The sequence below is a fragment of the Erithacus rubecula genome, assembly GCF_903797595.1.
Source record: "Erithacus rubecula genome assembly, chromosome: 6".
In the NCBI taxonomy this organism is placed as follows: Eukaryota; Metazoa; Chordata; class Aves; order Passeriformes; family Muscicapidae; genus Erithacus; species Erithacus rubecula.
This window is the reverse complement of record NC_136688.1, coordinates 51,377,947-51,405,907: the sequence shown is the minus strand read 5'-3', so window position 1 is coordinate 51,405,907 and position 27,961 is coordinate 51,377,947. Positions and strand designations below refer to the sequence as shown.

The 27,961-nt window shown below is 37.6% G+C and overlaps 2 protein-coding genes across 9 annotated transcripts in view; one reads left to right on the top strand and one right to left on the bottom strand.

Annotated features, from left to right (window-relative positions):
• The window catches only part of PPP1R13B (protein phosphatase 1 regulatory subunit 13B), a 69,681-nt gene extending 47,340 nt beyond the window's left edge, over window positions 1-22,341 (top strand). For 2 of the 5 annotated variants that reach the window (XM_079308878.1, XM_079308879.1), the window contains exons 5-18: window positions 4,091-4,192; window positions 5,209-5,383; window positions 5,757-5,953; window positions 7,702-7,866; window positions 8,634-8,814; window positions 10,505-10,660; window positions 13,366-13,535; window positions 14,389-14,890; window positions 15,439-16,205; window positions 17,737-17,874; window positions 17,953-18,086; window positions 18,780-18,946; window positions 19,704-19,903; window positions 20,802-22,341. In XM_079308878.1, the coding sequence (XP_079165004.1) occupies window positions 4,091-4,192; window positions 5,209-5,383; window positions 5,757-5,953; window positions 7,702-7,866; window positions 8,634-8,814; window positions 10,505-10,660; window positions 13,366-13,535; window positions 14,389-14,890; window positions 15,439-16,205; window positions 17,737-17,874; window positions 17,953-18,086; window positions 18,780-18,946; window positions 19,704-19,903; window positions 20,802-20,843 (3,096 nt within the window). In that variant the 3' untranslated portion in view covers window positions 20,844-22,341. The remainder of the gene's footprint in view (window positions 1-4,090; window positions 4,193-5,208; window positions 5,384-5,756; window positions 5,954-7,701; window positions 7,867-8,633; window positions 8,815-10,504; window positions 10,661-13,365; window positions 13,536-14,388; window positions 14,891-15,438; window positions 16,206-17,736; window positions 17,875-17,952; window positions 18,087-18,779; window positions 18,947-19,703; window positions 19,904-20,801) is intronic. The other 3 variants (XM_079308880.1, XM_079308882.1, XM_079308881.1) reach the window with 2 other exon arrangements.
• Window positions 20,788-27,961, bottom strand: part of ZFYVE21 (zinc finger FYVE-type containing 21) — a 17,740-nt gene continuing 10,566 nt past the window's right edge. The window contains exons 5-9 of one of the 4 annotated variants that reach the window (XR_013774627.1): window positions 27,058-27,133; window positions 26,599-26,690; window positions 26,046-26,104; window positions 24,180-24,322; window positions 20,788-23,369 (exon numbers count right to left, since the gene is read on the bottom strand). Coding sequence is in view for 3 of the 4 variants with exons in the window: in XM_079308922.1 (XP_079165048.1) it covers window positions 25,851-26,104; window positions 26,599-26,690; window positions 27,058-27,133 (422 nt within the window). In the remaining variant the exon portion in view is untranslated. The other 3 variants (XM_079308923.1, XM_079308924.1, XM_079308922.1) reach the window with 3 other exon arrangements.

The following is a 27,961-nucleotide window of genomic DNA, read 5'->3' as shown; positions in this document are numbered from 1 at the left end:
AGGTGAAACTCGAGTTCATTACACATTCGATCTTTCATCGTGCCCTTTTAAAAGGTACGTGTTAAATAACATAAATACAATTTTTTAAGATCCCATTCAATATTAGGAAACTGGTGAATATAGGTGTAAATTATTCTTGCCCATGTGAGACATACATAATACTTCCTCAGTGCCTAATAATGCAGTGTTTGCTCTATGGCATTTCATTTAGGAGTTCATCCCTGTGTAAATGCTGCTGTGAATCAATGAAAAGAAATTTACAATTCAGCAAAACTGTCTGCTTTGATGTATCACCATGTAGCAAATGAATCTGTGGAATCTGGAGGAGTAGGTATTTGTAGTGGCTCCTTCAGAAGTCGGTTCTGTAGGAGGTCTGGTTCCTTTGCTGCAGGAGAAAGGAGGAGGTCTGGACCTGAAATGTGATAGGCTCGTGTTTGTTATGAGAGGTGAGTGTCTTGACTTTGTGGATGGAATTGTTAATAACTACTAGGAACAGCACAAACTTAAGAATCTGAGAAACCAACAACCTCATTAAAGAACTGAAAACGCAGTGCTGTCTTTGCCTGGCGTTGCCTGAGGTTCTGGAGAAGGACTGAGACTTTTTTACTGTGGTGGTGTTTGCATGCAGATTATTACAAGCAGCCTCAAATAATATGAAGTGCTCTAAACTAATTGATTTAACTAGACCTCGACAAGAGAAGGATTCAATGTTTTTCATGCTGTTTCAAAAATGAAGCTATGCTGATTTGTTGACCTGAAACCAGCAACATCTATCTGAAAATAATTGATTTGATGTTGAAGAGGACTTCTGCTCGCTCTGTTTGCTGCTTTGCTATGTGGATGAAAAGGAGAAAACTGCGAGTGAAGTTACAGGTTAAATGCTGTGTTTCCTTTTTCCCTAAGTATAGTGTAGCTCTTGAAGTGAAAGCTATACAGATTGGTACTCAGTGAGGTGAACATTAAAAGATTTCTCATAGGGTGTTTACATTTAAGTGTTTAATTATCACAGTTTCCCATGTTCTTGTGCTTTACCATTTATAAAAAGTTTTTAGGCATTACACTTTCTAAATGGAACATTTTACTGTAGTTAATAGCTTCTTCAATGAGATGCTAATATTTGCATTAATCTTATAATTAATCTTCTACATTTTACATGATACAAAATAATACAGTACTTTTGCCAGGCATTATGAGATTGACTTCCAAATATGCCTGTTTAGAACAGTAAAAATTCTGAGCTCTTGGATTAAACTGGGTTGGGATTTTTGTTAGTTTCTGGTTCTTTACAACCAGTTTCTTATTGTCATTATGCATTCCAGGTTACATTGTCCATTTAGAAAATCTTTAATTTTCATGTAATGAAATGGCTTTTTTTCTTTGAAATGCTCACAATCCCTATACAGATAGCACTTTTTGAGTCTTTTAACAACATTACTTAGTGGAATAAAGCCTCTGTTTTTCGGACAGTGTTATACTTAAAATTTCTACTGGAAATACAATGAGCTATCAATGATTTTAACTTCAGCTGGTAATCAAAGTAGAAAGAAAGGAAGCATTGTGAAAACTGTGCATAGTCTGATGCAAGTTGCTTATTCCTGAAAAAGCACATGCATGTATTGAGAAATCAGTGATCCAGAGGGAAGCCTTCATGCCATTCCGAGCCCCTTGTAAGAAGCAGATGTAGAAGTTTATATTTTTCTGGCAATTGATCATGCCAACTGAAGTCAGCAGAGCCTGAATGTGTTTTGGGAGCAGCATCTGGTTTTCTGCTTTTTTTTGTCTCAAGTAAGCATATTTTGGATTGTGAATGGCACTTGAAGAAGCTTCCTTACTTTCTTAGCCAATTACTGCCTTTCAGTCAGTAATTAATAATAAAATGTCTCTCTTGGTGGCCACAAGTGCATGCAAGTTACTTGCCCTAAAAGAATATTGGGAAGGACTCTGCATAAGTCATGCTAATAAAAAAAGTATGCACTAGTAAGTTCTATTTTTTTCCCTGTGTTGAAATAGAAAATTAGTATCTTGAGTTGACTTCACCTTTTTTAATTACTTCTCTACTATAAAAGTTTTTCATTAATGTTGACTAGTAAGAGGAATTTCTGTTGTCATTTACAGTAAACATTATAATTTCACTTCATAACTTACTTAGTGGGAAATGTTCAAACAGGGACAATAATTTTATCTAAACATTGTAGATGACATATCTATGTCATGTGTCCAAGATGAAGCAGTCTTAAAAGTTAGTGATCCAAATCTGGCTCATTTTGATGATTGACCTTGAGGTGTTTGTCTTCCTTGAAGAATTATATGCAGCAACATGAAATATTAATTCAGGTAGAAAACAAAAAAATTCAGTTACTTTAAAACTAATTGTATTTTCCTTTTTAAAATGAAGCTTAAAGAAGCAGTTATGTATTGTGCATTGGTTGGAGAACTGATATGTATGCAGGAATTTGATGTAAAAATATGAAAAAAGCCATTCAAAGTGCCTGAGATAAAGTGATGTCAAAAAGATGTTTCTGGCAGTAAAGTACAAGTACTGCAGGAGGTATAAATCACTGGGCATCAGTAGGATGGGCCCAGAAAAGTAGAGCAGCTAAATCAGTTTTCCAATGGAATCAGGTGTGATCAGATCCATAATCTGATATGCAATTGATTTTGGGCACTGGGGGGTTGTTTTGGTTTGAGGATTTTTTTTCTGTATGTCTGTAAAATGTTTAAACCTCATTCCATTTTATAAGCATTTGAAACAGTATTATTTATCAATATATCCAAGATATTTAATTATCTTCTATTTTTCAGCAGTATTGACTGTATTGGGGATAGGAAGTTTTTATTTTGTTTAGTAATCGTTTTTATAATACCACAACAAATAAAAGCTTTTATTTGGTTTACTAGTAGTGTAGTCATGTAATTTGGTGAAAAAAATTGCATTGTTTACTGAATTATTAGAGTGCAGTAGTCCAGTTTTTACATTGATCCAATAAAATTAACTGAATTATGTGGAAATACTTTGAAACTGATGTTGGGCTATTCTGAACTTTGTAGCATAATTTTTCAAAGACTAATATTTTCTTTCTGTGGAAATTTTGAAGTTGTGGTTAAACCCTGCAAGTCTAGGGTTATGAGTTTTGGTTTTCTGAGTATCAAGTGTCAGCTTCTGGATTTTTTTTTTCTTGATACATTGCACTCTCTTTCTTGAGATTGCATACAAAAAACGTGTGATCGAAGTAATTTAGTGTATAAATGTAAATCATATTTGTTGATAGAACTATGAATATGCTGAAGCAATGTGTTCATTTTTTAAAACACGTGAGATTTGGTCACACACATGGTATGGATTTTAAAGAATTTTCATAATTTCTGTCTCTATCCTAATTTTGTAGCTTGTGTTAGTTTTGAAATGCAAAAGGAGTGAGAGAGTGAGAAAGCTTTGCTAATACTTTGCATTTCATTCAAAGTAATAGCCACTTACTTATCTGAAGGGGAACAGCTTTACTTTTCTTCAGTTGTACAGACTGTTTTTCACAGATCTTTACCCTAAATGGCCCCAATATATCAGAATTTTCACCATCTTTGAGTGTAAGCTTAGTGACACTTTAGCTAAGGGTTGTTATGTGGTTTTGTCCTGTGCTAAGTAAATAATGTGAACCAGCAGTTGAAACTGCTGAAGACAGTTATGCTGAAAATCTTAGGGAAGGAAAGCAGCTTCAGATTCTCCTACTGCCTAAATACCTGCTTGCATGCGTGTTATCATGTGTGCCTTGCCAGGACTGTGTGCTAGTGCTACCAAATACCTGAACAGAGAGGAGTTAAATGTAGGATAAGGGCTTTTTTTTCTCTTCTTGTTTGTTTTGTCTCTTAGTGTTCTCATCTGCATCCACTTTTCCACTTCTTGCTTTTTCTGCCTCTCTGCATGGTTTGTATCCCTCCTTTTTCTGCTCTGATGTTCCTCACTCTTTCATAGGTGCCCATCATTCCTTTTTCTCTGAGGACTTGGGAGGAGCCTTTGAAGAGTGTGGGTTTAGGTTTTCTGGTCAGAATGCCCTGATACACATCAACACGTTGATGGAACATTTTCTTTCTGCAGGTTGGCAATCCACGTGTCGAGCTCACTCTTTCTGAACTGCAAGATATGGCTGCCCGACAACAGCAACAGATTGAAAATCAACAGCAAATGTTGGTTGCTAAGGTAATAATTATATACAGACCAAGTTTTTTCAATATATGCAAACATAAGTTTCGTGGATAGAGAAAAACACACTAAGTCATTTCAGTTAATCCATCATTTTACCGGAATTATTTTAGCCCAGGCAATGCAGAGTCTTTTGGCATAACTACTGCTAGAGAAACCTATGTCATGTGTCTTTATAAAAATAGTGCTAGAGTTTGTTTATCTCTTTTGTGTGGCCCCCTTCATGATCTGTGATAGAACAGGCTCAACTCCATGCTCGTCTTTAGTGGCTCGTTCACTCCAGTACAGCCATGGTGGGGTGAAGTGAGAATATGCCAAATTCATAAAACTTGATATTTTGCATTTCCAAGTCTCAGAGACAAAAGAAGCTACATATGTTTGCAGAGTGGGGAGGGGGTTTAATGGTTTTGACATTATTGTTGATGTTGTTCGAAGTATTATACAGCATGCCTTTGATGCTTGAATTACCTAGCAGTCAACCTACTGATGCTGTTGCTCTTTCTTGATGGAAATAATGCCAATTTTTTTTTTCCTTGTGTGCCCAACAGAAGAACTTTTATTTAGAACTGGAACATTTTCTTACAGCAGATTGTCTTGATTAAAATGGTCTGTTGGACATACTTTGTCATCTTTGGGAAGCTGGGTAGCAGCACTGGAAATTTATTTTGCCAACAGCAATAAAACTGTTAATAGTGGCAGAAAACAAATGCCAGAGGAATCATCACATATGTAGTTGAATAAGTGTTCAGACTAGGGCTGTATTCGCATATCTATGTAAATATGATATTTTTTTGTCTAGAAAAAACTTGAACCTCTGCTCTAAAATAGATTTGTTAATTGATGTTAAGAGTTTTTTTCTAGGACTGGTACATATTTCATCAAAATACTACATTTTCTGATTTGTGGAAGTAGAAAACCTGATCAAAATGATAGGGCTTTCTAAGTGAATGTGTTGGGGTATTTTTAAATAGATGGGCAGTAGATATCTCTTGTTTAAAACCTCCTTTTGTCAGGAACAACGTTTGCGATACCTGAAGCAGCAAGAGCGTCGCCAGCAGCAATCTGTTTCTGAGAGTGAAAAGCTTCAAAAACTTAAAGAACGTGTTGAAACCCAAGAGACAAAGCTGAAAAAAATCCGTGCCATGAGGGGACAAGTGGACTACAGCAAAATGATGAATGGCAATTTGTGTATGTGGAATTCTTAATTTATTTAATTACTGTTCACTGCATATAGCAAATAATGCTATATTGCAAGTCAGTATAGCATTGAAGCAGATTTTCTGGTACAGTGTTTTTCCTTTTATGGAGGTTCTGTGTTTCCATCAAATTTGTATGTGACAACTTTCTCTTAGTTTTATATAGTCTAATGTAAAGTCAGAGTAAGTCTGTTCTCTAACTATTAGGAAATACGACTGTTAGCAAATTTTCTATGCAAATATTTTATATGTATTTTAGATGTAAAGCTAGTGTGGTGTGTTTATTAGTGCTTGTGGAATTAAAAAATCAACAACTTCTGCTTTATTTAATTGTTTTTTTGTTATTTTTATCTTGTTAATTTTAGCTACTGAAATTGAGCATATAAGTGCCATGTTCCAGGAAAAGCAGCAGGAGCTGCAGGCTGCAGTGTTAAAAGTGGATCAACTCACTCAGCAACTGGATGATTTAAGGAAAGGGAAACTCAATGGGTTTCAGTCTTACAATGGACAAATGACAGGGCCTGCAGCAGTAGAATTAAAAAAGTTGTATCAAGAGCTACAGGTAAGTAACAAAAAGATGCCATTTGAATTACAACTGTAGATTTTAAAATGCTTATTACTTCTCTTGTGAGTGGAAATTTCATTGTGTTACACTTCAAAAAGGTAATATTTAGAATGCTATTAGTGTGTGAGGTTGTAGTTGGCATACAACCTTTTTTCAGAAAGATCTTCATTAGCTTTAAAAACTGTTTTATTTCTTATACACATAATGAAACAAAGTGTGCAAGTGTTTTGAAGGGTGTTTCTCAGCCCCTAATACTGAAATACTGAAAGTCCACATAATTTATTGCTTGTTTTAATCTCTCAAAAATTTTTTGTGAAACTGATTTTGGTATTTCTCGTTTTTTTCACTGATCTGTATATAGGAAGCTCTCTTAGATGTCATCTCAACTTCAAAACATGACCATAGTTTTAATAGTATAGTGTAAAAATATAGCTATATTGTCTGGTGTGAATAAACAAAATACATGGGAATTAAATAACATATTTTAATAGAGTAATCAAAAACGTAAGCTGCACTGTATTCCCTGCACTAGATAGTGCAACATAGGTGCAGTATATTTACACATTATTCCCTGCCTCACTATTGTGTATCTCCTGCAAGAAGATTGTTATATCTAGAGTGTAATTTTCACGAGTAGTTAAGTATCCAGTTTACAGAAAATTTTTGTCAAATTGTGTGCTAATGTATCAGGATTTTGAAGGTTTTTATTTACTCATGTGCTTTATTGTAATCAAGGTAACAGCTCTAATATATTAAATATTTTAAAATTATTTCAAATTTCAAAATTAGTCTCATTCATTTAGATAAGCAAATCCAGCATAGAAATGAATCAATCCTGTTTTCATGCATAAGGAATAAGTGCCATTTTTTTCTCTTTTTACTCCTTCCCCATTTATACAAGGCATATCTGCCTTTGAGTATTTCTAAGTGGAAAGATGCTCAATAGATGAAGATTTCTCTCTTGTGCTTTGCAATGATCCCATCTGTGTTTATCAAGACTTAAATTTGCCTCGGGTGTTCTTTGCTTGTAACGTTACCATGAAAATTGGAACACTGAGACAATGTCTGAGTTATTGAAGGCGTGAAAAAATGCCAGTGGCAAAGCAAGAGAAATAATTATAAAGAGTGCCATGGTTGATTTAAACCATAAAGGTAATCCACCTCATAATCTGCTGGAAAACTGCTGTGAAGGTTTCAGTTTAATCCCCATGCAGAGAGCAAAATCTGTGCCCAGTCTCTGCACTAGCAATTCAGTTGACCACCTTCCAGACATCACCAAGTCTCATGTGGAACTAGAAACAGAATCCATAGCATCATTTCTGTTACAAGTTTTGTATCACTTAGTTTTGGTGATAGACAAACTGTCTGGGGCAAGCATAACGTTAAACAAACATTTTCTGTGATTTCATTCTTCACAGTAGAGTTTGCTGAAATGTCTTTTTAATTTCTCAATCCGTTTTCTATAAATGGGATGCAGTCTGTATGTATTTAATAGGCTTCCACTAGGTTTTTTTTAGGATATTTTTTCCACTGTTTCCTTCTAAGAGTTGTTCATGATTGCAAATGCTAACTTGACAGGATGTGTGGAAGGGTAAATTAGAGACACCAGAACAAGTTGTTGATCCAAATTCCTTTGGGTTTTTTTAAACACTGCATTAAAAACCAACTTGCCAAGAGACAGAATGAGAACTGTTCTGACAAGTGGGGTTTTATTTTTTTCTTTTATTTTTTTTTTGTTCTTGAAGATCCGTAACAGGCTTAACCAGGAGCAGAACTCCAAGCTCCAGCAGCAGAAAGAACTCCTGAACAAACGCAATATGGAGGTGGCCATGATGGACAAGCGAATCAACGAGCTGCGCGAACGTCTGTACAAGAAAAAAGTTGAGGCACGTCAAAAAGAAAACATTCCTGTAAGATAAACTGTTAAAAGGGCCACACTTCAGTTTATCAAGGGCCTATAAAAACCACATAGAATCTCACTTTTTCCCACTCAAGTAATACAGTTACCTATGATAAAAGTAGGAAGTCTCTTAAAACTATTTTAAGGTTTTTCATAGATACTCGAAAAACTCTAAGATAAAATATGTTTAGTTTTATTTTTCTTTATGGTACAGACAATACTATATTAAGAAATCAGTAAAGTTTCTATTTCTAGAAAGGAGAGTATGACTGTGTGCTATGTGTTTAAAAGCATGAATGCATTAAAAAATTAGGTTTTATAGATTACTTTCCAGCATGGAAAATGGATAAAAATATAAACAGCTTGATAAAGTTAGGCTTAGTAGTTGTCTGGAGCTTCAAAAATTTTTTAAGAGATGAATTCTGGATTTCCATATGTATTGCTTAAAAAAAAAACCCAACACATGCATATTTGATAATTTAAGAATTCATTTTGGACCATTTGCTTGAGAAAGGCACAGTGAAAGACACCTTACAGAGATGTATGTGCTGTGACTAGGAAATTTAATTTTTGAGGTCTTGATTTTAAAGAATAAAATTTGTGCTTTCTGCTATTTTTTTTCTCTTTTGGTAGAAGCATAGAGTATGATAACTTAATTATTAAGGTGTCCTAGCTACAGTGCATGGTTCTAGATAATTAAGTTTAGATCTCCCTGTTCATGCAGAAAGGTCTGGATTAAATGGACATTGACGTTTCAGTTTTTCTGATTGTTTTCAGTTGAATCGTATTAATGGAACTTCATCGCCCCAGTCATCCCTGAGTGCCTCAGGAAGGGTGGCAGCAGTAGGACCTTACATCCAGGTTCCCAGTGCTGGCACTTATGCTGTACCAGTAGATCCAGTTAAGCCACAATCTCTCACCATTGCTCCTAACTCAACACATGGAAGATCCAAATCTGGTAAGTACTTGTGTGATGTTTACTAGTACATATGGTTTGAAAAGGGGCAATAAAGAAAAGGAGTAATCTTAGGAGACCTAGTGTTGGCATAATTGACATAGGGGAGGAGGCAAATTTCAGACATGTTAATACTATTCCAGGAATTGGACATCAGTTGTTTGATCTATAGTGTTTTTGCTTCTTTACATCAATTTTTCATAGGAAATTGAGTGTTTTCTTTGAAATTTTATTGGCTGGTACATCCCTAAAAGGAGCATGTTTTCTTCATGGATTCTATGTTGTGTTTTTCAATTAGTTTGTGTGTTTGAATATAATAATGAAATTAACTTTGTGAAAAACTGTATTATAAATAACTTTTTACAGTATGTTGCTTTTTGTCAAGTAAAATAAAGTGAGTAAATAATAATAATACTTCTCAGAAGAAGACTAAATAGGAAAATAGAATAAAACAATGAGAGGCTTTTGCTCCATCTGAGATGTGGGAATTTGTGGTTCTTGAAGCATTTCTGAAATGGAATAACCATAACATTGATATTGTTTACTTGTTTCTGCTGTATTTAGTGAAGAAACTGCCTCTCCAAAACTCTCCAGAACTTTGTGTCCAAAATTGGCTCCCATAATTAATGATCCCATCTAATTTTTTGTTAATAGAGTTATTATTTAATTTGTGTTTGAGGCTGAAGGAAGCAGGCCATACTTGTCTTAAGTTCTCAATTCTAGCAAATCTCATCTGTCTGCTCATACCTTAGAAAAATCAGAATTCTTAAGAAATTATAAGCTAAGAAAATATACATAGTACAAATAAAAATGCCTGATCCCATTGGTCTAACCACAGGACTTACCTGGTCTCCTAGGAAAGATCAAAAAGGGGATAAGGTATGACTAGTAGACCAACATTGCTGCAACATTCACATACATTAAAGTACTTAAAACTGAATATTCCAACAAAATTCACATCATGCTTTCCAGATAGGGAGGAAGAAAGGGAGAGAAGACAATCTGAACATCTCTGTAGGAAAGAATGTCAGAAATTCCCACCCCGCCCCACCAAAGAAAAAAAACCTTCAAGGTCAGGAAGTAAAATTGGCCAAACAGAACTTTAAAAAAAGACTCCAGTTTTTCCCATTGATAGTAGTGATTTAGCAATAATACCTTAATCAACTGAAAGTATTCAAGATCTGTACAAACTCCATCACCATGGTTTTATGGAAAAGTCTCAAGAATATGGAATGACTTAATTGTGGTTGAAGCTACAGACTTGCAACATTTTTGTTTTTAGATTAATGGATTCTTCCACGTATAGAAAAGGACAGTTCCTAACTTTTAAGTTTACCAACTAAAACCCACAATTTTTGTAATACCATCCTCCCAAAATTTATATATCCACTTCTAGACCTACCTCAGGACTTTTAATATTTTAAAAGTAATTGTTCTGCCTTAGGACTGCCTTTGTATTTATTATTTGGAAGGTATACTTGAATGAGGTTCTGTAAAATAGATTTATGTAAGGAGAAGTGTATATGCTTCCAGGAAGAAAAGAAATTGAAAATTTGTTTCAACTGTCATGCTTTTATTTCTCATTATCTGAGTGTTCCTGTTCTAATGTTCTCCATTGTCATTGTTATAATTTTTCCACCACTTTTTTCTTTCTTTTTCTGTGTAACTGGTTCTGCCTTGGTGCGTCCGGTAGAGACAGACTGTGGGTGTGTGAAAAAATCTCCAGACACCTGGAAGGTTTCTGATTTAGACATAATAGTGGATCCTATTCTGTCACCTCCCACTTCTCTTCAGTCTGCTGTTCACAATGTCATCCGCCTGGCACCTACTCTGTTTGACACCCAGCACTGTGAGTCCGTAGAAGATCTCTGGCTAGCTAAGAACTCAGTTTTTAATATGGTCATCTGAGCTCTTGCACACAGATGCATATTAAACAGCATCTTTAGAACTTGTGTTGTGATCTGATGTGTAGAGGATGCTGTTGAAATGTAAATTGGTTGAGAAGTTGCTTTTCATCTTTGAAGGAAACAGATTTGCAGCAAATTCATCCCAGGAGTACTGGAGCAGTGTACCAGGGATGAGTTTTCTTCTCTGAAAAACCTCAAAATTTTCTAAATGTTAGAAATTTCTGGCAATCACTAAAGAGTGCTTTAGAATATTTTGGATTGGATAGAAGTATAAAATACAAGCTTACTTTGAGTTGCTTTGTGGGGAAAAAAAAAAAAGTTCCTGTATTGCATTTACCCCAGAGCTGCTATAAAAGCTCACTCTGTCCAAGTCAATATCCAGAGTCTTGCCTCCTTCCACTGCACTTGGAGTGTGCTTCAGTTGTTGTAGTAAGTATCATGGATCCAGACCTATAAAATTTTAGGTTAAGTCAGAGAAAATGCACAAAACCTTTTGTGTCTGTGTGTCACTGTCTTTTTTATGTAAACAGACAATGGCCTGGTGAGACCTGAAATACACTGGGTGTTATATTTACAGGCACAGGCAAGAGGGTACATTGGAGGGGAAGATGGAGGCAGTTAGCTGTGGGGTGACTGAGAGCAGGAGTTAGGGTGGCCTTGTCAGGAGGGTTTTGGCATCATATCCCCCTAGACAGGCTGCTCAAAGCCTCACACAGCCTGGCCTTGAACACCAGCTCCAGGGATCCACAGCTTCTCTGGACAACTTGTGCTGCTGACCCCCTATCCTCACAGTGTTGGTCAGAGAGAGGAGAGAGATTCTCAATTTACTTGCAGTCTGCCACCTCAGAATCTGGGGGTAAACGTGCTGATTACAATACAATTTTTGTGTATCTGTCTTTCTAATAGAGAAGTGTTGAATTTGCAGGTAAGATGTTTAAATTTGTCATGTCTGTTGCTGTTGTTTCTGTAAGTGCTTTCCTCATAACTAAACTTACAGATCCAGATGCTTTCATGTTCAGCATGAATCAATTATAACACCTTTCACTGATCTTCAAGACAAAGGTTTTACTGAACTGAAACCTTACTGGAGGTACAGAATGTCTTGTGTAAGCGTTAATTCAGTGCATAGTTGGAAAATTTGCCTTTATGTAGGGCCTAAGTATTTAGACACCTTTTTAGTCTCACTTTTAATAACCAGTTGATTAAAAACAATAACAAAACTCACAATGTTTTCAGCTCTTGGATAATGGCAATATTAAAGCTGGGCCTCATTACTTTACTTCCTGGCAGTTGGCAAGTGTGAAAAGTGATTTCTGGACTATATACTGTAGTCTCAGTGTAAAAATATATGTGTTAATCCTGTTTTGAGAGATACTCAACAAAGAGAGTAAGGCTTGTGGATAGAAAGTAGAGTGTTGATGGAAAATTCATTCTCATTAGAATGTTCCTATGCAGCTTATTTTAAGACTATCTACTGTACTAGACAGAATTCTGGAAATAGCCCTGCTGATTCAGTTTTCTAGAGGCTTAGAACTGATACAAGAAACTTGGCCTCTAAATACCTGATTTTCATTTGATATTGTATTGCTGTGGGGTCCAGAAATCTCATTGAATCTCCACACATGCCAATCCCCCTCCATTTTAGATGCTATCCTGTAGTAAAAAGGTGCTACATGTCACCTTTACTGATTTAAGTGCTCCACTACAACAATTACAAGCCATAGGGATAGAGGAGTGATCTCCAGCCTCCTTAGAGGAAGAGATGCCTAAAGTTTAATCTTGTAGAGGCAAATAAAATCCTTAGGATCTAACATGGGATCTGTTTAGTTACTATAAACCGTATCTAATTCTCAGGCTGCTTAAACTCTTTTGCTTACTTAGAGAACTGAAACTAAATAGTCTCATGCAGTTTATAAAGTAACACCAGTGCATCTAGGACTTCTTTAAGGGTTTGTTGCCTCAGTTTATGTGCAGCTATGCATGATTTTTTGCATATGATGAAGATAAAAGCCTATGACTTGTCTTGACACTGGGAGTTAAAGTTGTCAGCTGATTTCATAAATTTATTTAATATTAAATCTCTGAGACAATTCTAATTGGGTGAGTATGTTGAGAAAAAACAGAAGGTGAGTTAACCACCAATTCCAGCAAAGGAATGTGTGCTTTTGTTCCACCCTGCTGTTGAAGGGAGATTTTACATCCTGTTATGGGTGCATGAATCTGGTAACCATAGTTTAAATTTGGAGTAAGTCCACTCAGGGCTTACATAGACTTAACATTTAGTGTAATTTGACAGTGTCTCTGGATAGTATCCAAAAAATTGTGTCGATGAAGTGTTTCTGCAAGAATTTTTACTCTGAATTTGTTTGCCTTCTAATAGCAGAATATGCAACACTCAAGCCAAAATTTAAATCATACTTTTTCTATAGAAATTTTCAGTGCAATTTGAATGTTGCAGCACATTCGAATTGCAGTGATTTGGCTTTCAGTATTGATTTCTGAATCAAATCTTAATAATGATTTATCTCACTTCTAGAATAAAACTAATCCCACTGTAATCTAAGCTCTTTTATTTCACATGTTGTTTTGCTTGTTTGCAATGCTAGTATGGATTATCTTAAATCTAGTATTTTTGTCTGTTTTCAAGCTAATGATGGAAATTGGCCGATACTTAAACAGAGTTCAGCCCCTGTGGTAAAACCCCCTCAGATCTCCAACACAGACTGGAAAGAATCGAGCATGGATACTGCTTTAAAACAAGGAACTATATCCAGCCAGCCTTTGCCAACTTCAGTATTAGGAAGTACTGATAAGCTGGTGGGTTTCATGTGTGATATATTTATAGATCTGCTTTGTTGAAATTATGAACCTTTGACTTTCATAGCTGAACTCGCTTCAATTAGATACACACTCCATTTCCCTGCTGCTGTTTATTTAAAAAGTAATAAAGAAAATTACCTTTGTATTTCTTCTGTTCCTATCTGTTCTTATCACATTAAAATATGTGGGTTTGTTTCAATGTCAGTACTTTGTATTCCTTCCTGTTCTTTTATGTACCTAGTCTTCCCTTTTTTCTCTTTGCTTCTTCTAATTCTCTCCCTCCTCCTTCATGTTTTTCTAATTCATATCTTTGTTATTTTTTTCATTTGTAGAGATTATTACTTTTTTCACGTACTCTTTTTCTCATAAAAATCTCACAAAATAAGTCATTAAATCCATCCTTAAGTGAGACTACTTGTGGTGTCTGTCTTCACTGTTGTGCTAGTACATTTGAATTCTTTAAGACTATAATCTTTAAAGAATGAGGACTTGGTCTTTAAGTTGTTTTTGTAAACTCTGACTGTATGTGTTGTCAAGATCAACTAGACACTGAGATCTGGAACCTAGAACAAGTTAATCAGGTTTTGCATGTATGCAAATAGTTCTGAATTTATATGAATGTGTAACAGCTGAAAGTGCCTTTAAACAGTGGCCTTTGTCTGGGGTATGAGGAGATTCTCAGATAAACTCAGGCAGAATAATATCTAGTGATAAAGGAACACAAATTGTTTATGTTGACTCCTTTTCTGTCCCACAAGATTTCTAGTAGGGTATGTTGAGAAAGGAATGTTCTTGCTCAGAAGTACTTTATTTAATTAAATGGTATATGCTATTTATGGTTCTTACACAGGGTCTTGACCTGGGGAAGGTGCCACCAACAGTTCCTGGTGTAAGCAAGCAGTTGCCTCAGAACTATGGGACCTATCCAAGCCCAGTTCCATTAGGAACAGGTTCTACAAACTCTCTAGAAAGAAGGAAGGATGGCAGCCTGCCCAGACCTGGCACCAGCATCGCGAATCGGCAGAGGCCGGTTCCGCTGCCGCCGCCCAGCAACGTGCACCAGCCCAGCTCTTCACAGCAGATCCAGCAGAGAATTTCTGTCCCTCCCAGCCCCACGTATCAACCCTCTGGCCCCCCCTTGTTCCCAGGAGGAGAGGGCAGGCCAGAACTGCCTTTGACTGTGGCAATCAGACCTTTTCTCGCTGATAAAGGATCCAGACCTCAGTCTCCCAGAAAAGGGCCACAGACAGTGAACTCCAGTTCCATCTACTCAGTGTATCTTCAGCAAGCAACACCACCAAAGAATTACCAACAAGCTGTGTACAATACTTTAAATAAGTCAGTAAAAGCAGGTAGAATATATTTTGCTTTTTTTTTTTCTTTGAAATACATTAAGATCTACTTGTTTGGCTTAGTTGACTTCCCATATTGTTTTGGAAAAGTTGTCTAAATCTGTGAGGAAAGTTATTTTTGTGTATGCAGCATAGCAACAAAATCATTCAATATATTTTTGAGGTTATCAAAAGTATCCTGTCAATAAGTATGCATTGATTTATCTTTAAATTTTAAAACAAGATACAATTGGAACAATATAGCCTAGATACTTTACCAATACTTTGGTAAATAAGTTGAAAAAAACAGTGTCTAGATAAGAGTTTTTCTTCTCTTGCTGTTTCCTCATGAAAGAGGAAAAATGTTCCAGATGCTACTTGTAGCTTATAATTGTAAGAAGAATCAGCATCACCAACAGGTAAGTATTTACTCCTGTTTTGATAGTCCCCAGAACAATTTTTCTTCTTTCTGTATTAGTGTCAAACAAGTAGCAATAGTTTATTTATAAATATTTTATTATGTAATTTAAGAGCACTTCTTCACTGTTTTCCATCTTTCTTTTCTTCAGTTTATGGAAAGCCCGTATTACAGTCTGGTTCAGCCTCTCCCTCACCCTTGCCATTCCTTCATGGCTCTTTGCCTGCCCAGTCTCCCTCACAGCCACAACCTCAGCCTCAGACTGAGGTCACTGAAAAAGATCAAGAGTTGGAAAATGCTCCACCACCCAGTGAAAACAGCAACGTGGAGAACATTCCCCGTCCTCTCAGTCCAACTAAGCTCACCCCCATTGTGCACTCGCCGCTGCGCTATCAGAGCGACGCTGACCTCGAGGCTCTGAGGAGGAAACTGGCCAATGCTCCGAGGCCGCTAAAGAAACGCAGCTCCATCACCGAGCCAGAGGGCCCGAGTGGACCAAATATACAAAAATTATTGTACCAGCGCTTTAACACCCTGGCTGGAGGGATAGAAAGTGCTCCTTTCTATCAGCCAAGCAATCCACAGGACTTCATAGGCAATTTAGCTGACGTTGACAATGGGAACGCCAGCACCAATGGCAATATTGAAGAACCAATCCCCGTGCAACCTACAGTTCCTGTCCCTGATGAACCACCCCCTTCATCAGATGCCAATGACAATGAGTTACCTTCTCCTGCTACTGAGGAACTGATAAGCACTGAAACCACAAATCAAACACCTGATACAACTGAAGACAACAACAACAATCTTGCTATAGTTCCTTCTACTGAGCAGTCACCCAGTCCCACACCAGAGGTCAGTTCCCCAGTAGAAGATGAAGCTCCTTTGCCACCTGCTCTTCCTCCTCCACTTCCTGCAGTAAGTAACAAAGCAAAAGAACAACTTTGTGAAGTACAGAATTAACTTTGTGCTTAAGCATAGCTGGAATGTGGTAAGCTTGTGCTCAGAGGTATCTTTGCACTTGAAGTCTCATGATACTAAAAGGAACGAAAACCATGGAGAGTTCTGATGGATTAGTTTTTTTACTACTCTAGCTGCTTAATAAGGAAAATATGCAAACAGGTAGCAAGAAGTTGTGTATGTATTTTTCAACTTTTTGGAGGTTCTTGTTGTAGAATTAATTCTGGAATTGCAGCTTTTTTTTTTTTTTTTTTTTTTTTAATTTGTCTAGGCCTTCAAAGATAGCTTATCCTTAGTTTCATACAAATATCAGTGCAAAGCTTTTTAATTTGCAGGCAAGCTGAAATAGCTCTTCTGGGGAAGCTGCATTCCTTTAGCCCTCTTAGAGGAGATGGATTAGGGCTAGGTCAGCAACAGCACAACTGGCTTGTGATAGCAGAAATGTTCTTCTAATGGGCTTGTCGCATATTTTGAATTGCTTCCAAAGTCCATCCTCCAGCTGCACTAAAATCTTTTAAATATTTGCCATTACCAAAACCTGCCACATTTGGGGAATTGAAAAATACAGAAAGAAATGGATTTTATTCTTTGTTGTTGTGATATAACTCACTCTTTGAAGTCAAGGTTCATCCTCACTTTTAGGTTCAGGTAGGAACTGTGCTTTCCTCTAAGAATTTGACTGCAGTGTGCACAAGGCTTTGTATGATTTTCCATGAGCACAGGAGCCAGGATACTTCTGGGAGAATGGGATATGCTAGCAACTAATATTATTCATAATGTGGATGGTTTATTTTCCAAACTGAAATAGCCACCCTATATAGGACCATAAATGAAAATAGATCCTACAGAGCTAGAGACTAAAAGCATTCAATAAAAGCTGTAGTTAATAATAGATTACTTTTCCCCAGCAAGTGACAAGGACACATGTAAGGGATTCAGAATATTCTCAAAACACATTTAAATGTGCTTCAGATCTTGAAAATGCTGCTTCTGATAACACCAGCTAGAATGTCACATAAAATAACTTCATGTTCTGTACTTTTCATTCAACAAAACTCCCAACCTGCCAGTCCTGATCTACAACAGACTCCTGCTAATTCAAGGCATTGATTCCTCTAAGTACTGACTCTGATTTAATTGTGTGGTGCTTTCCAGGCTAAGCAAAATTTTCAGTGTCTTAGATAATCCACCAGTAATATGTACAGCTTATATTAGATACAATTAAGATAAGGATGCTTAAAACAGTGACTTAAGTACTTCATTCCTTGTATTCACTCTCTTTAATTAGAGGCTTTGAAATATATTGGCTTGCTTTTCTGTTTTTTAACTGCATAAAATGTAGTAATATATCAAGCCTTTGACTTAGAGACTTAAATAGAAATGATTGCATAGTTCTAAATACCATTTAAGAAAAACAAGATTCATAAATGAATCATTTTTCTACTTGTACAACCTGAAATGATGCCTTCCAACCTTCATCTCTACTCAGACAAAACGTACCAACTTAAAGAAACCCAACTCAGAAAGAACAGGCCATGGTTTGAGAGTGAAGTTCAATCCCTTGGCTCTCCTCCTTGATGCTTCTTTGGAGGGTGAATTTGATCTGGTACAACGAATCATATATGAGGTAAGCTTTTAAACAATGGCAGCCTTATGCAGTATTCAGAAAAAAAGAAAGTGCTGAACTATTTTATGTTTTCAACAGGTTGATGATCCCAGTAAACCAAATGATGAAGGCATTACACCTTTGCATAATGCAGTGTGTGCTGGTCATCACCACATTGTGAAGTTCTTACTCGATTTTGGTGTAAATGTAAATGCAGCAGATAGTGATGGGTGGTAAGTGTCAAGATTTTTAATCTAGTATCTGGGAGAAGCACTATTTAGAGGCACATTCAAGATTTAGTTGAGAACTGTTTTGGGAACAGTTTCCTTCCTCTTTATCACCAGCAAATGAGTACTCCCTAAACTGTAGGTGGAGATGAACTGAAATGCATATGGCATGTTCATCTCCCGAGTGAGCACACTTAAACCATAAATTGGATTTACAGTAGAGTTGCATTTCTTGTTCAGATGGTGAAATAATTAAACTATAAATAAGAAATTACAACAGTTAATTTGTTTAAGTTTCTTGATTGTAGATCCCACTACAGATGTTGGTGTTCTTGAACAACCTCACCTTACGGGTAGCTGTAGCATTCCTGAAGTCATGGAGAGGAATGTGAATGAATCCTCACCTCTATTTTACCTTTCAGGTTTCCTTGTATTGGAAAATACCCTTTTACACCTAGCAGCTTTGTAAGCTGTGAAAATTATTAGTTTTGCTATCATCTGTTTCATAATGCTTGGCTTTACTGGAGTCACGTAAATCCTGAAATCCACCCGAGTTGTTTGACAGGTTTTAGACAATGCATACACATACTATAAACATAAAGAAAAATTTCCTTTTAAAATATACAGGCTCTACGTGTCAAGATGAAAGCTTCATGGAAGCTTCTTTTTTCACATGTACATTTTTTTGTTTTATTTCAGGACACCTTTGCATTGTGCAGCTTCTTGCAATAGTGTTCATCTCTGTAAACTACTGGTTGAATCTGGGGCAGCTATTTTTGCTTCAACTATAAGTGATATAGAAACTGCTGCAGACAAGTGTGAGGAGATGGAAGAAGGTTATATTCAGTGCTCCCAGTTTTTGTATGGTAAGCTGTGACATCAACTCTTTGCTAAGATTCATCCTGGTTTGTCCCTATGATGTGTGTGAAACATCTGCTTAGGCCCTGGACTGGATGATATAGCCCATCACGTCCCTGGGCTTTCAAAGTGCTAAAACCAGAATCTCCTGTTCACTGTGATGTTGGTTTTAGTCCTGGGTTTTGAATTACTTCACAGGCTCCTTCAAATGTTAAGATTTTTAAAGTTTTAATGTGGCTTCATTTCAATGAAATGCTTGTACAGGGAGGTTTTGACTGTAACAGTGAGTCGTTAAGTATTTTGACAGAGAGACTCCTAACTTCCAGATGCACAAATTTCTAGCAGATCACACAAAGAAAGAAATACACTTTGAGTAATTAACTTACAGAAGGTGCTTAGTTACTAAAATATAGTTTGCAAGAAAAGCACTTCAATGGAACTGACAATTTTTTAATTTCTATCAGAGGATTTAAGCTTTATTAAGGCAAGGCTCTGTCAAATCTGGCATTGTGTGAGTTCTGAAAGCCTCAAGTGTCTGCTGTAGGAAGCAGTTTCCACTGCACGTATAATAAAAAAAAACAATCCTCTAAATTATTCTGTAAGCTTTTGTTTTATCATGTAGTTAAATTTCTGACAGCATTTCATCATGGAAGTGCTGAAAAATGTAATGTTATTTACAGGAGATTAATATTTGGGCTACCATGCCAGCAGTAAAAATCTCAGAGGGGAAAAAGAGGCTATTTTACCATCTGGTGTTGTTAACAGGAGTTCAGGAGAAGCTGGGAGTGATGAATAAAGGGGTGGTGTACGCTCTGTGGGATTATGAAGCCCAGAACAATGACGAGCTGTCATTCCATGAGGGCGATGCCATCACCATCCTGAGGCGCAAGGATGACAATGAAACGGAGTGGTGGTGGGCCCGCCTCAATGACAAGGAAGGCTACGTGCCTAAAAACCTCCTCGGGGTAAGTGCTTTCATTAAGTGCTTTCACCCTCTCCCTTCTATTTTCCTCAAGCACCTGAAGTAGGAGCATAAGATGGATCTTTGGTCAGAACCCCTCTGTGCACCATCCACAGCACTATGAAGCAGTGCAACACATTATCTTTATTCTCTCTGGCCTCTGTGTCATTGTAAACAAACAGGACAGACTACTGTTAGGAGATTGGTGCTGGTAGTCATTGAGCAAGTTAGTATATTTAATACAGCATATTTACAGTATATTTAATATAGCTCATGCTTTAATGAGACTTTTTCTCCCCCTTGGCTAAAATATAAAGCCCTTATGGAAAGCTTGGTGGCTCTACTAGGCAGCTTGAAGCCTTGGCTTAGAAAGTTTTTTGGGAAGATTTTAATACCTGGCACAAGATAAGAACATAGGTGTGTGTGTGAGTTTAAACCAGGAAAGAGCCTTGAAGATGACAACTGTGGACACATTGTTTATGCTGCTTAGACAGATGGAACACTGTCAGGAGAAGCCAGGAATGTAAGGTAACTTAAGTAGAGAGCTACTGAGGACAAAATGCATGAGAACCTTGCAGAGCAGGAAATAAGCTCTCAGTAGTGCTCAACAGGGAATTTTTGTACTTATGTAAAAGCATCCTGTGTCTGTTCTGGATCTTGAGCTAAATGCACCACGTCATTTTCAGAGCAGCCATGTTGCTGCCAGTGGCAGAAGTAAATCAGCGTTTTCCTCCTGCTTCTTGTTTTTCAGGAGTTGCCTGATAACACCCTCAAGCTTACAAAAACCTCACCCCCCAAAACACTTCATCACCCACTTCTGCCTAATAAGTACCCCTTAGTTATAAATTATTTAAGTTGGTATTAACCATGCAAAGCCTAATACTGTTATTTTGTTTTTTTAGTTATATCCACGAATAAAACCTCGACAGCGAACCCTTGCTTGAATTCAGTTGTACGACAGTGCAGTACCATGCTGGTAACTGGAAACTTAGAACATACACTGGAGCCATCATTTTTGATCATTTCACACAGAGAAATAAAACTATGAGACTTAGTTTTAATGGTGCTTTCTCTCGTTCAATGGACAGCATCCACAATTTCCAAGATCTGCAGTTTGTAAGTGAGGATCGTTTCTGTGTGACCCAGCACTGACGAGGAGAGCGATACCTCCAGTACCGACAGTGTTGCGCCAACTCTCGTCCAACGCAGTGTTTTGAGTCAGAGTTCTGTGGTAGGAGCTTTCTTGTGTTCTGTGTTCAGAGGTGTCATTTGCAGAGTGCAGATGCGCTGTCCAGTTTGCTCCAACCCCCCACAGCAACTGTCCCATGTCGGGATTTTGGGTATTTCTGTTCAATACCAGTGAATGTTGAGTTCTCATTACCAATCAACTCTTTGGGTTCTAGGACATGAGATCTTCACCTGTTACATGCATAATTAAGTAGTTACCAAAGCTTGGTGAAGGCGAGGATTTTAGGTGGCAACATTTTAAACACTTAAATCCTAGTCTGGACAACCCCAATGAAAGCTTTACCTAGTCTAGCATCTTGCATTATTTGCATTTAGAGTCAAGCTAGAGAACTAACAAAACCAACAGTATTTGTACACTTCTCAAAGTCCCTACACAATATTTCACTTGGTGTTTATTTTCTTTTTATTATTCAGCCTACAGCACCGGTGTTACCTCTACGAATGTAAAGGTTTCCCTACTAACCCCCCGAGCTCGTCCAGCCTGGACACAACAGTTAGTACTGAAGTTGCAGCAGCTTAAGGGATTTGTATGTCTGCAGGGATGAAAGTGCAATAGTTGAAAAGGGTAAGAGTCTGGGTAAGGGTTATACTGTGTCACCTGAAGTCTGCCTGAGTCAGTCTAGAAGAAAATATGAAGGACTGGATAGAAGTAGAAAGAGGATCGTGTAGATGCCAAGTCGAGGAGAAGAAAGAAACAAGGTTTAGAGAAGGATTTAAGAAAGGCAATAGCTTATTTGAGGACAGTTTCTGTGGTTCTTGGCAGCCTACAACTGCTGCCAAGGCAAGTTATGCAATAACCTGTTCCACTACATTGTAGTTTCAAGCAAAAAATAAAAACCCCATGAACAGGCACTTCACTGGAATTTTAATTGTACATGATTTTATATACCAAAAGTATATTTTGAATTTCCCATTATAAGTTTTAGCCATATTTCTTGGAATTTTCTCCCATTTAACAGTATGCAATTTGATTAACTCTTCATGTACAAGTTCTGTGTATAATTTATATATCCATTTCTGCAGTGCTGTAACTTGCTTTTACCACAGGTCAGCATTAACTGTATATATTGTGGTGAAAAGTGAAAAGGGTATTATTGTTGAAGAATTTGCTACATGAATGTGATGATTTCAAGAGCCTATGATACACTAATTCAGAGAACATGTAAATGTGCACAATAAAGTACTGCTAAGGCATGGCTGCATTCTCCATTCTCTTTATAGAGGTCTTGACAGCAGATGTGGCTTAGGTCAGTCTGCACAAAAACACTAATTGTACCTTGCCCAGGTTACAGCTGTCAACCACCTTTCCTTCTTGTTTTATCAGCTTCACTGAAGATGTGCTTATGCACTAGTATCCCAGTATTCCAACTGGGACAAATGAACTTACAACTAAAATTAGTGTTTTCTTTAGAAAAAGTAAAAATTTTCAGAGTTCAGAGACCATGGTGGCTGTTACTAAAGCAGTTGTATATTACAAAATTAAATAGCACCTCTTTTTTTTAAATAAGTGAATTAATTTATTGTATACAATTTCAGATAGCATTACAGTTAGATTAACAAAAGCTAGTTACCAAAAAAAGAAAATACAAAACTAAAAATTATTCTGGAAGCTTATTACAGAAGTTTCAAGGTCAAGTTCATGTTAAGTCAAATTTGGTGGCATTTGGTGAAATATTTAAATGTTTAAAAAAATTCACGTGATTTCTATAAAATCATATCTAAAGCAGATTTATTTTTTTACATTGATTTTAAACGTTTGGATAGAGGGAAAACCTGAGATCTATACCCAAAAGCTATTCTCTGCAGAAGAGACATACACATTTGTTTGCTTCCCGTAGCAAACAGTATATATAATGGTTACTATAAAAGTTGTGCTGTACATTAGCTGTAGTGCAGGTCACTTTCATATTAAGTGCCAGTAAAGGCTTAACAAAATATACAAAGTCTTAAAAGGTGAGGCTGTTTAAAGCATTAACTGTATACATATTGCACACTACCGTGAATACTCATGGTTCAAAAAAATACTCACATTGAATTTGCCGGTTCTTACATAATGAACCACACTGGAATGAGAGAAAGTCAAGAACAGCAAATATCTCCAGCTGTCAAATCAGCATAAAAAGTGAGAGGCAGGTCTGTGGAGGCTGGTGTCTGTGTGTGCCCTCAGGAGGCCACAGCTGCAGTTCTCACTGGTCCCGAGACTCATAGAGAAGTTTTGTTGCCTAACAGAAAGGGAAAATGTCACTGTTAACTCAAGTTTTACTTGCAGCCACCTTATCTGCTTCCCACCCTTCCAAAAACCTCCTTTAAATCCAGAACTTTAAATTCTTCCTGTATTTTCCTCCATCTGAGGCTCGTGCTAGCATTCAGGAAGTGCTGAATGCAGTTTCATGGTGACAGGAAGTAAAAGCTGGGGTACAGGTACATGGGGAGTTCTAAAATGGCAGTAAAGCAGCAAAGAGCCACAAACCTGCCCATCCACATTGGGAAGTTACAGTTCCAATCAGCAATTGATCAGGTGACTGACTGGAGTGTTGCTTGGGTTTTTTTCTACCAGAACTCTGACTTAGGAAATACGAACCTTCAGTTACATTTCTCATACAGAGCCCAGCACCAAAAGATTAAAATCTTTCATTTCCAAAAATCAACAACTTCTTTGAACCTTCATGAAGCAGTAGAAACAATTAGCTGAACTTAGGTTCAAAAGAGTATTTCATAGTGCACATTCTTCAGCCAGTAACAAAATCCAAGGAAGTTTAAAGCCAAATTCTCAGTTCTTTTCATCTAATAACATACATAAGATCTTGGGAAACCCTTCAGAGTGCATAAATTCTTCAGGTCTCTGAGCAGAAATCTAAAATCGTGTTCAGTACACCCAGCCATAGCTTCTGTTTTCTAAGCAACAAGGCCCTGAAGTCCTTAATAAAAAATAACAGAAATACTCCTAAGGCTGAATGCTCTCTGTGGTGCTGCTAAAGACCCTGTGTAAAGATTTTCTCCAGCCTTGTCTAAGGTTTGGCTGCTTTGCTTACCTTATGCATAGCTGCCAGCCAGGCTGCTGACAGCTTCTTGTTACAGCTGAAGTCTTCACCGGCAGTAAACTTCATCTGCATCACCTCCTCTGACCCTGGCACCTTGTACTGCAGGATCATCCCTACTGCACGAGTGTTGCCACCTGAACAGAGGAATAACATCCAGAACAGCAGCAGGTTTTACCAACTAAGTAACACAACATTTTCCAGCTCATGAGCATGTTTGGAGAAACGTGCTCACTGCTCAGTTCAGAGCACGAGCAGCTGCTGGATCCCAGGAGCTCGTGACCACAGCTCGTAGTGCCAGGCAGTGGAACCTGCAGCCTCATATTGTTTCACCAGGGCAGAACCTGCATCAGCCATCAGGTAAAGCCACACACCTGGAAGTCCCTCATGATTTACTCTCATCACCATGTCAAGACATTGATACCACAGTTTCATATGGTAGCCTGCAATGAGTGGGCTTAGGGCCCAATTAGACTGATGGCAAAAGCAGGGTCCTGCTGGATCATCTGGCACAGCAGGCAGAAGTCTCCAAAATGTGGCAGAGGTTGGGAGTGATGCTTACATGAGGCTAGAGAACAGCTGGCAACATAATTTACTTCCTGAAGGAAATTGCTACCAAAGATGCTGCTCTGACAACAGTGCAATAAACAAGGTGTTTGTATCTCTCTGACGGAGGCTGCAGAGATGAAGATAAATCAAAGCAAAAATGCAGACATTAAACAAGGACTTTTAGAATGACATGTTACTGTCATTACTTCCTGCAGCAGTGAAACATAAACTAACCCCTAGGAACAGCACTTTTACAAAGCTCTTTTAAAAACAAGTGTCTGCATGAGAGAGCTCCTGGAGGCTATAACTGCAATATCTGAAGAGCCAAAACAAATCACAATCTAAGCCAAACTCAATCTAGTTAGTGCTGTTAATGCACATAATCCAATCAGAAGCCCACAGCAGGGTTTGTAAAAGAACTGTTTTCTACTCTCCTAGTAAAAATGGAAATTCAACAATTGCTTCTCTGCACCCATTGGTCAGAATAATAGATTAAGGGTCTAATGAAGGATAGACCAGTAGAAATCACACACCTACAGCCTTGACCAGTTTGCCCATGTCTGGCATTATTAAGACACACCTTGCATAACAAAGAGGCCCTTCTTTTAAAGTTGTGTAAAAGCAAACCATGAACAGTTTCAGTGCAAAGCCTTTCTAGACAGCACACAGGGAGTATATTCATTTCTACTATGCCCAACTCAGCAACCTGCTGAAGCAGGTATCTGTAACACTCTATACTACTGCAGATGCCACTTCTCATCTTCCCTTCTCCCACCATGGACAACAGCACTTGGGTCTAAAGAAGGCCTGGAGTGCCATGGTTCTCCAGAGTGTTACAAAACATTCACTCTTGGTTTATTAAACAAACATATGGGAAGGAACAGATACATGGCAGACTCGAACATAACTCAAGCTGAACAGCAATTATGGATCAAGCAATCAGCACTGCAGAGAAGAAAGAGGTGAGGGAGTCATGACATGCTTGGGTGAGTCATGCTGAAAGGCACTGCAGATACCTTCAGTAACAGGCTGGCTCTCCAGAAGGCTGGTGTAAGTGTGAATATCTTTTTCTATCATCAAGAAGGAAGGAAGGCAGGCAGAAAAGAGATAAAGCAGTCAGAAGAGTAGTGAACAAGAAATTACAGAAGCATTAAGTGACTCAGCAATACACCTGGTTGATTTGAACACCAAGGTAAGTTTATTCAAGTTAACATGCTGTACTGGCTGAATAATGCACAGATGGGCTGTGCAGTTAGAAAAACCCAGCAGTGACAGAAGTGTTGATAAAGAACAATTATTGAAATTCCTGACCTTGTTTGTTCTCATTTCAGTCAAATCATATTCAGGTTCATCCTGAAATACTCTAAAATCTGGTAAGAGATGGGGCAGTAAGTTGCTGCACTCCAATTTAGATGTTACCAGTTTCATTTGGCCTCCCCTTCATCTTGAATGAAATTAAGAAAGCATAGTTTAATTATTTACTCCCCCTCCCCCATTTCATTCTGTTAACAACGTTTGTACCAGTCAAGGCAAAATCCCAGCTGGATTCTTTGGAAGCTACCAAAGATTAACAGCCTCCTATGAACTCTTAAATCAGTAAACATCTGTATATACCCCAGAGAATAGATGACAACCACCCTTACTCAGGTTTATGGAGAGGCTCTCCCACATTAAGGCTGTAGGGGAACCTCTCAATCTTTAGGTGTTCCCCCAAATCCCAGCAGCCACATGGGACAGGGTCTCACAGACTATTCTGAGAGCAGTTGTAACTGACAGCTACACACTGAATGCACTGTCTAGCTCAATAACTGCAGCTTCACATTTTTTTCCTTAATAGTTAATTTATATTAAAAGAAAAATTTACCTCCAGGAGTAAATCCCTCTGTAAGTATCTGAACAGTTGAAATCTGTATAATTTCAATTTCATAATGGCTGTCTCCATCCAAAACCAGGTATCTACATAATAGAAGAAAAAGGTTTTTTTTTTTTTTTTTCCTATAATATCAAGTCCAAATCAAAAGAAAAAAATAAAACAATCTCTCATTCATGCTGTTTATGTGTTCTTTGGGGTGAGGACATATAAAAATCAACCAGAAAATACTCTTTTTCATTGAAATTCCACGCTTCCAAGACATTTTGATCCACACTGTTAGTAAATTCAAACACTCCAGTATTGTAGGATCTGTCCTTTCAATCTGATTACTCTCTCTAATATCCTCAGGGCATGTTACTCTTGTATTTTTTTAGGTTACTATGTAATAATAGAGCTATAAGTACAACAATGCTATAGTTTACAAGTGCAATTCCTATCAATCTTTCTCACCTCTGGTTATTGGAAAGCCGACAAACCATGAGCTCAGATTTATCAGATGTTCCCAGAGTTACAAAGAATGTAGCACCTGGAAAGAAAGATTTTAGTATTCTAATACAGAATTCAGGAAGCAACATTCCAGTATCAGAAAGAATAGCCAACTTTTACTTACTAATACACTGAATTGAGTGAAATAAGAGAGTAACTGAAATGTTAAACTGATTAACAGCAGCAAAACTTTCAAGTATAAAAAGCTGATCTTAATTATCATGTTCTGATATACAGGACCTTTCACACATGCTTTGCAATTTCTCCCATGTGTAGAAATGCAGATGATATCCAAGAGGAATAAAATGAGAAGAGATTTGGAAGTGGCACAGACAGGCAACTAAAAACCCTCCATGGTCACTGTAACAAAAATGATTGTGTATTAAAAAGAACAATTTAATAGAGGATGTGACCTTCAGTTCTATGCTTAAGAAACTGTGAAGACATCTCTTTTTCATTACTGAAGATTGGCTCAGTCTTGTTGTGAGGTCAATGAACTTCAGCCTTCATGTTGTGCTTCTTCCCCTCAAAACTGCTTTGGCATGGGGAAAGTCACTGTTGCTCCACGAGAGAAATGACTCAGAACTCCAAGCAGCCCTACACACCCGACCCCTTTACTTCCTCCATGCCTCATGCTCCCTGTATTACCTAATCCCAATACTGCTGGCCTGGGAAATGAAGAAAATAACATCCAGCCCTGCCAAATGATCTGCAATCCACCTCCACAACCTGAACCACGCAGCCCCAGAGTTTCTCCTCAGTACTCCCCAGCTCAGCCAGGCTCATTGAGCCCCAGCACAAACCCTGTGCTGCTGAAGTGAGACAGAGACAGCAGCACCAAGGCTGGAGAGGGACATTACAGCACAAG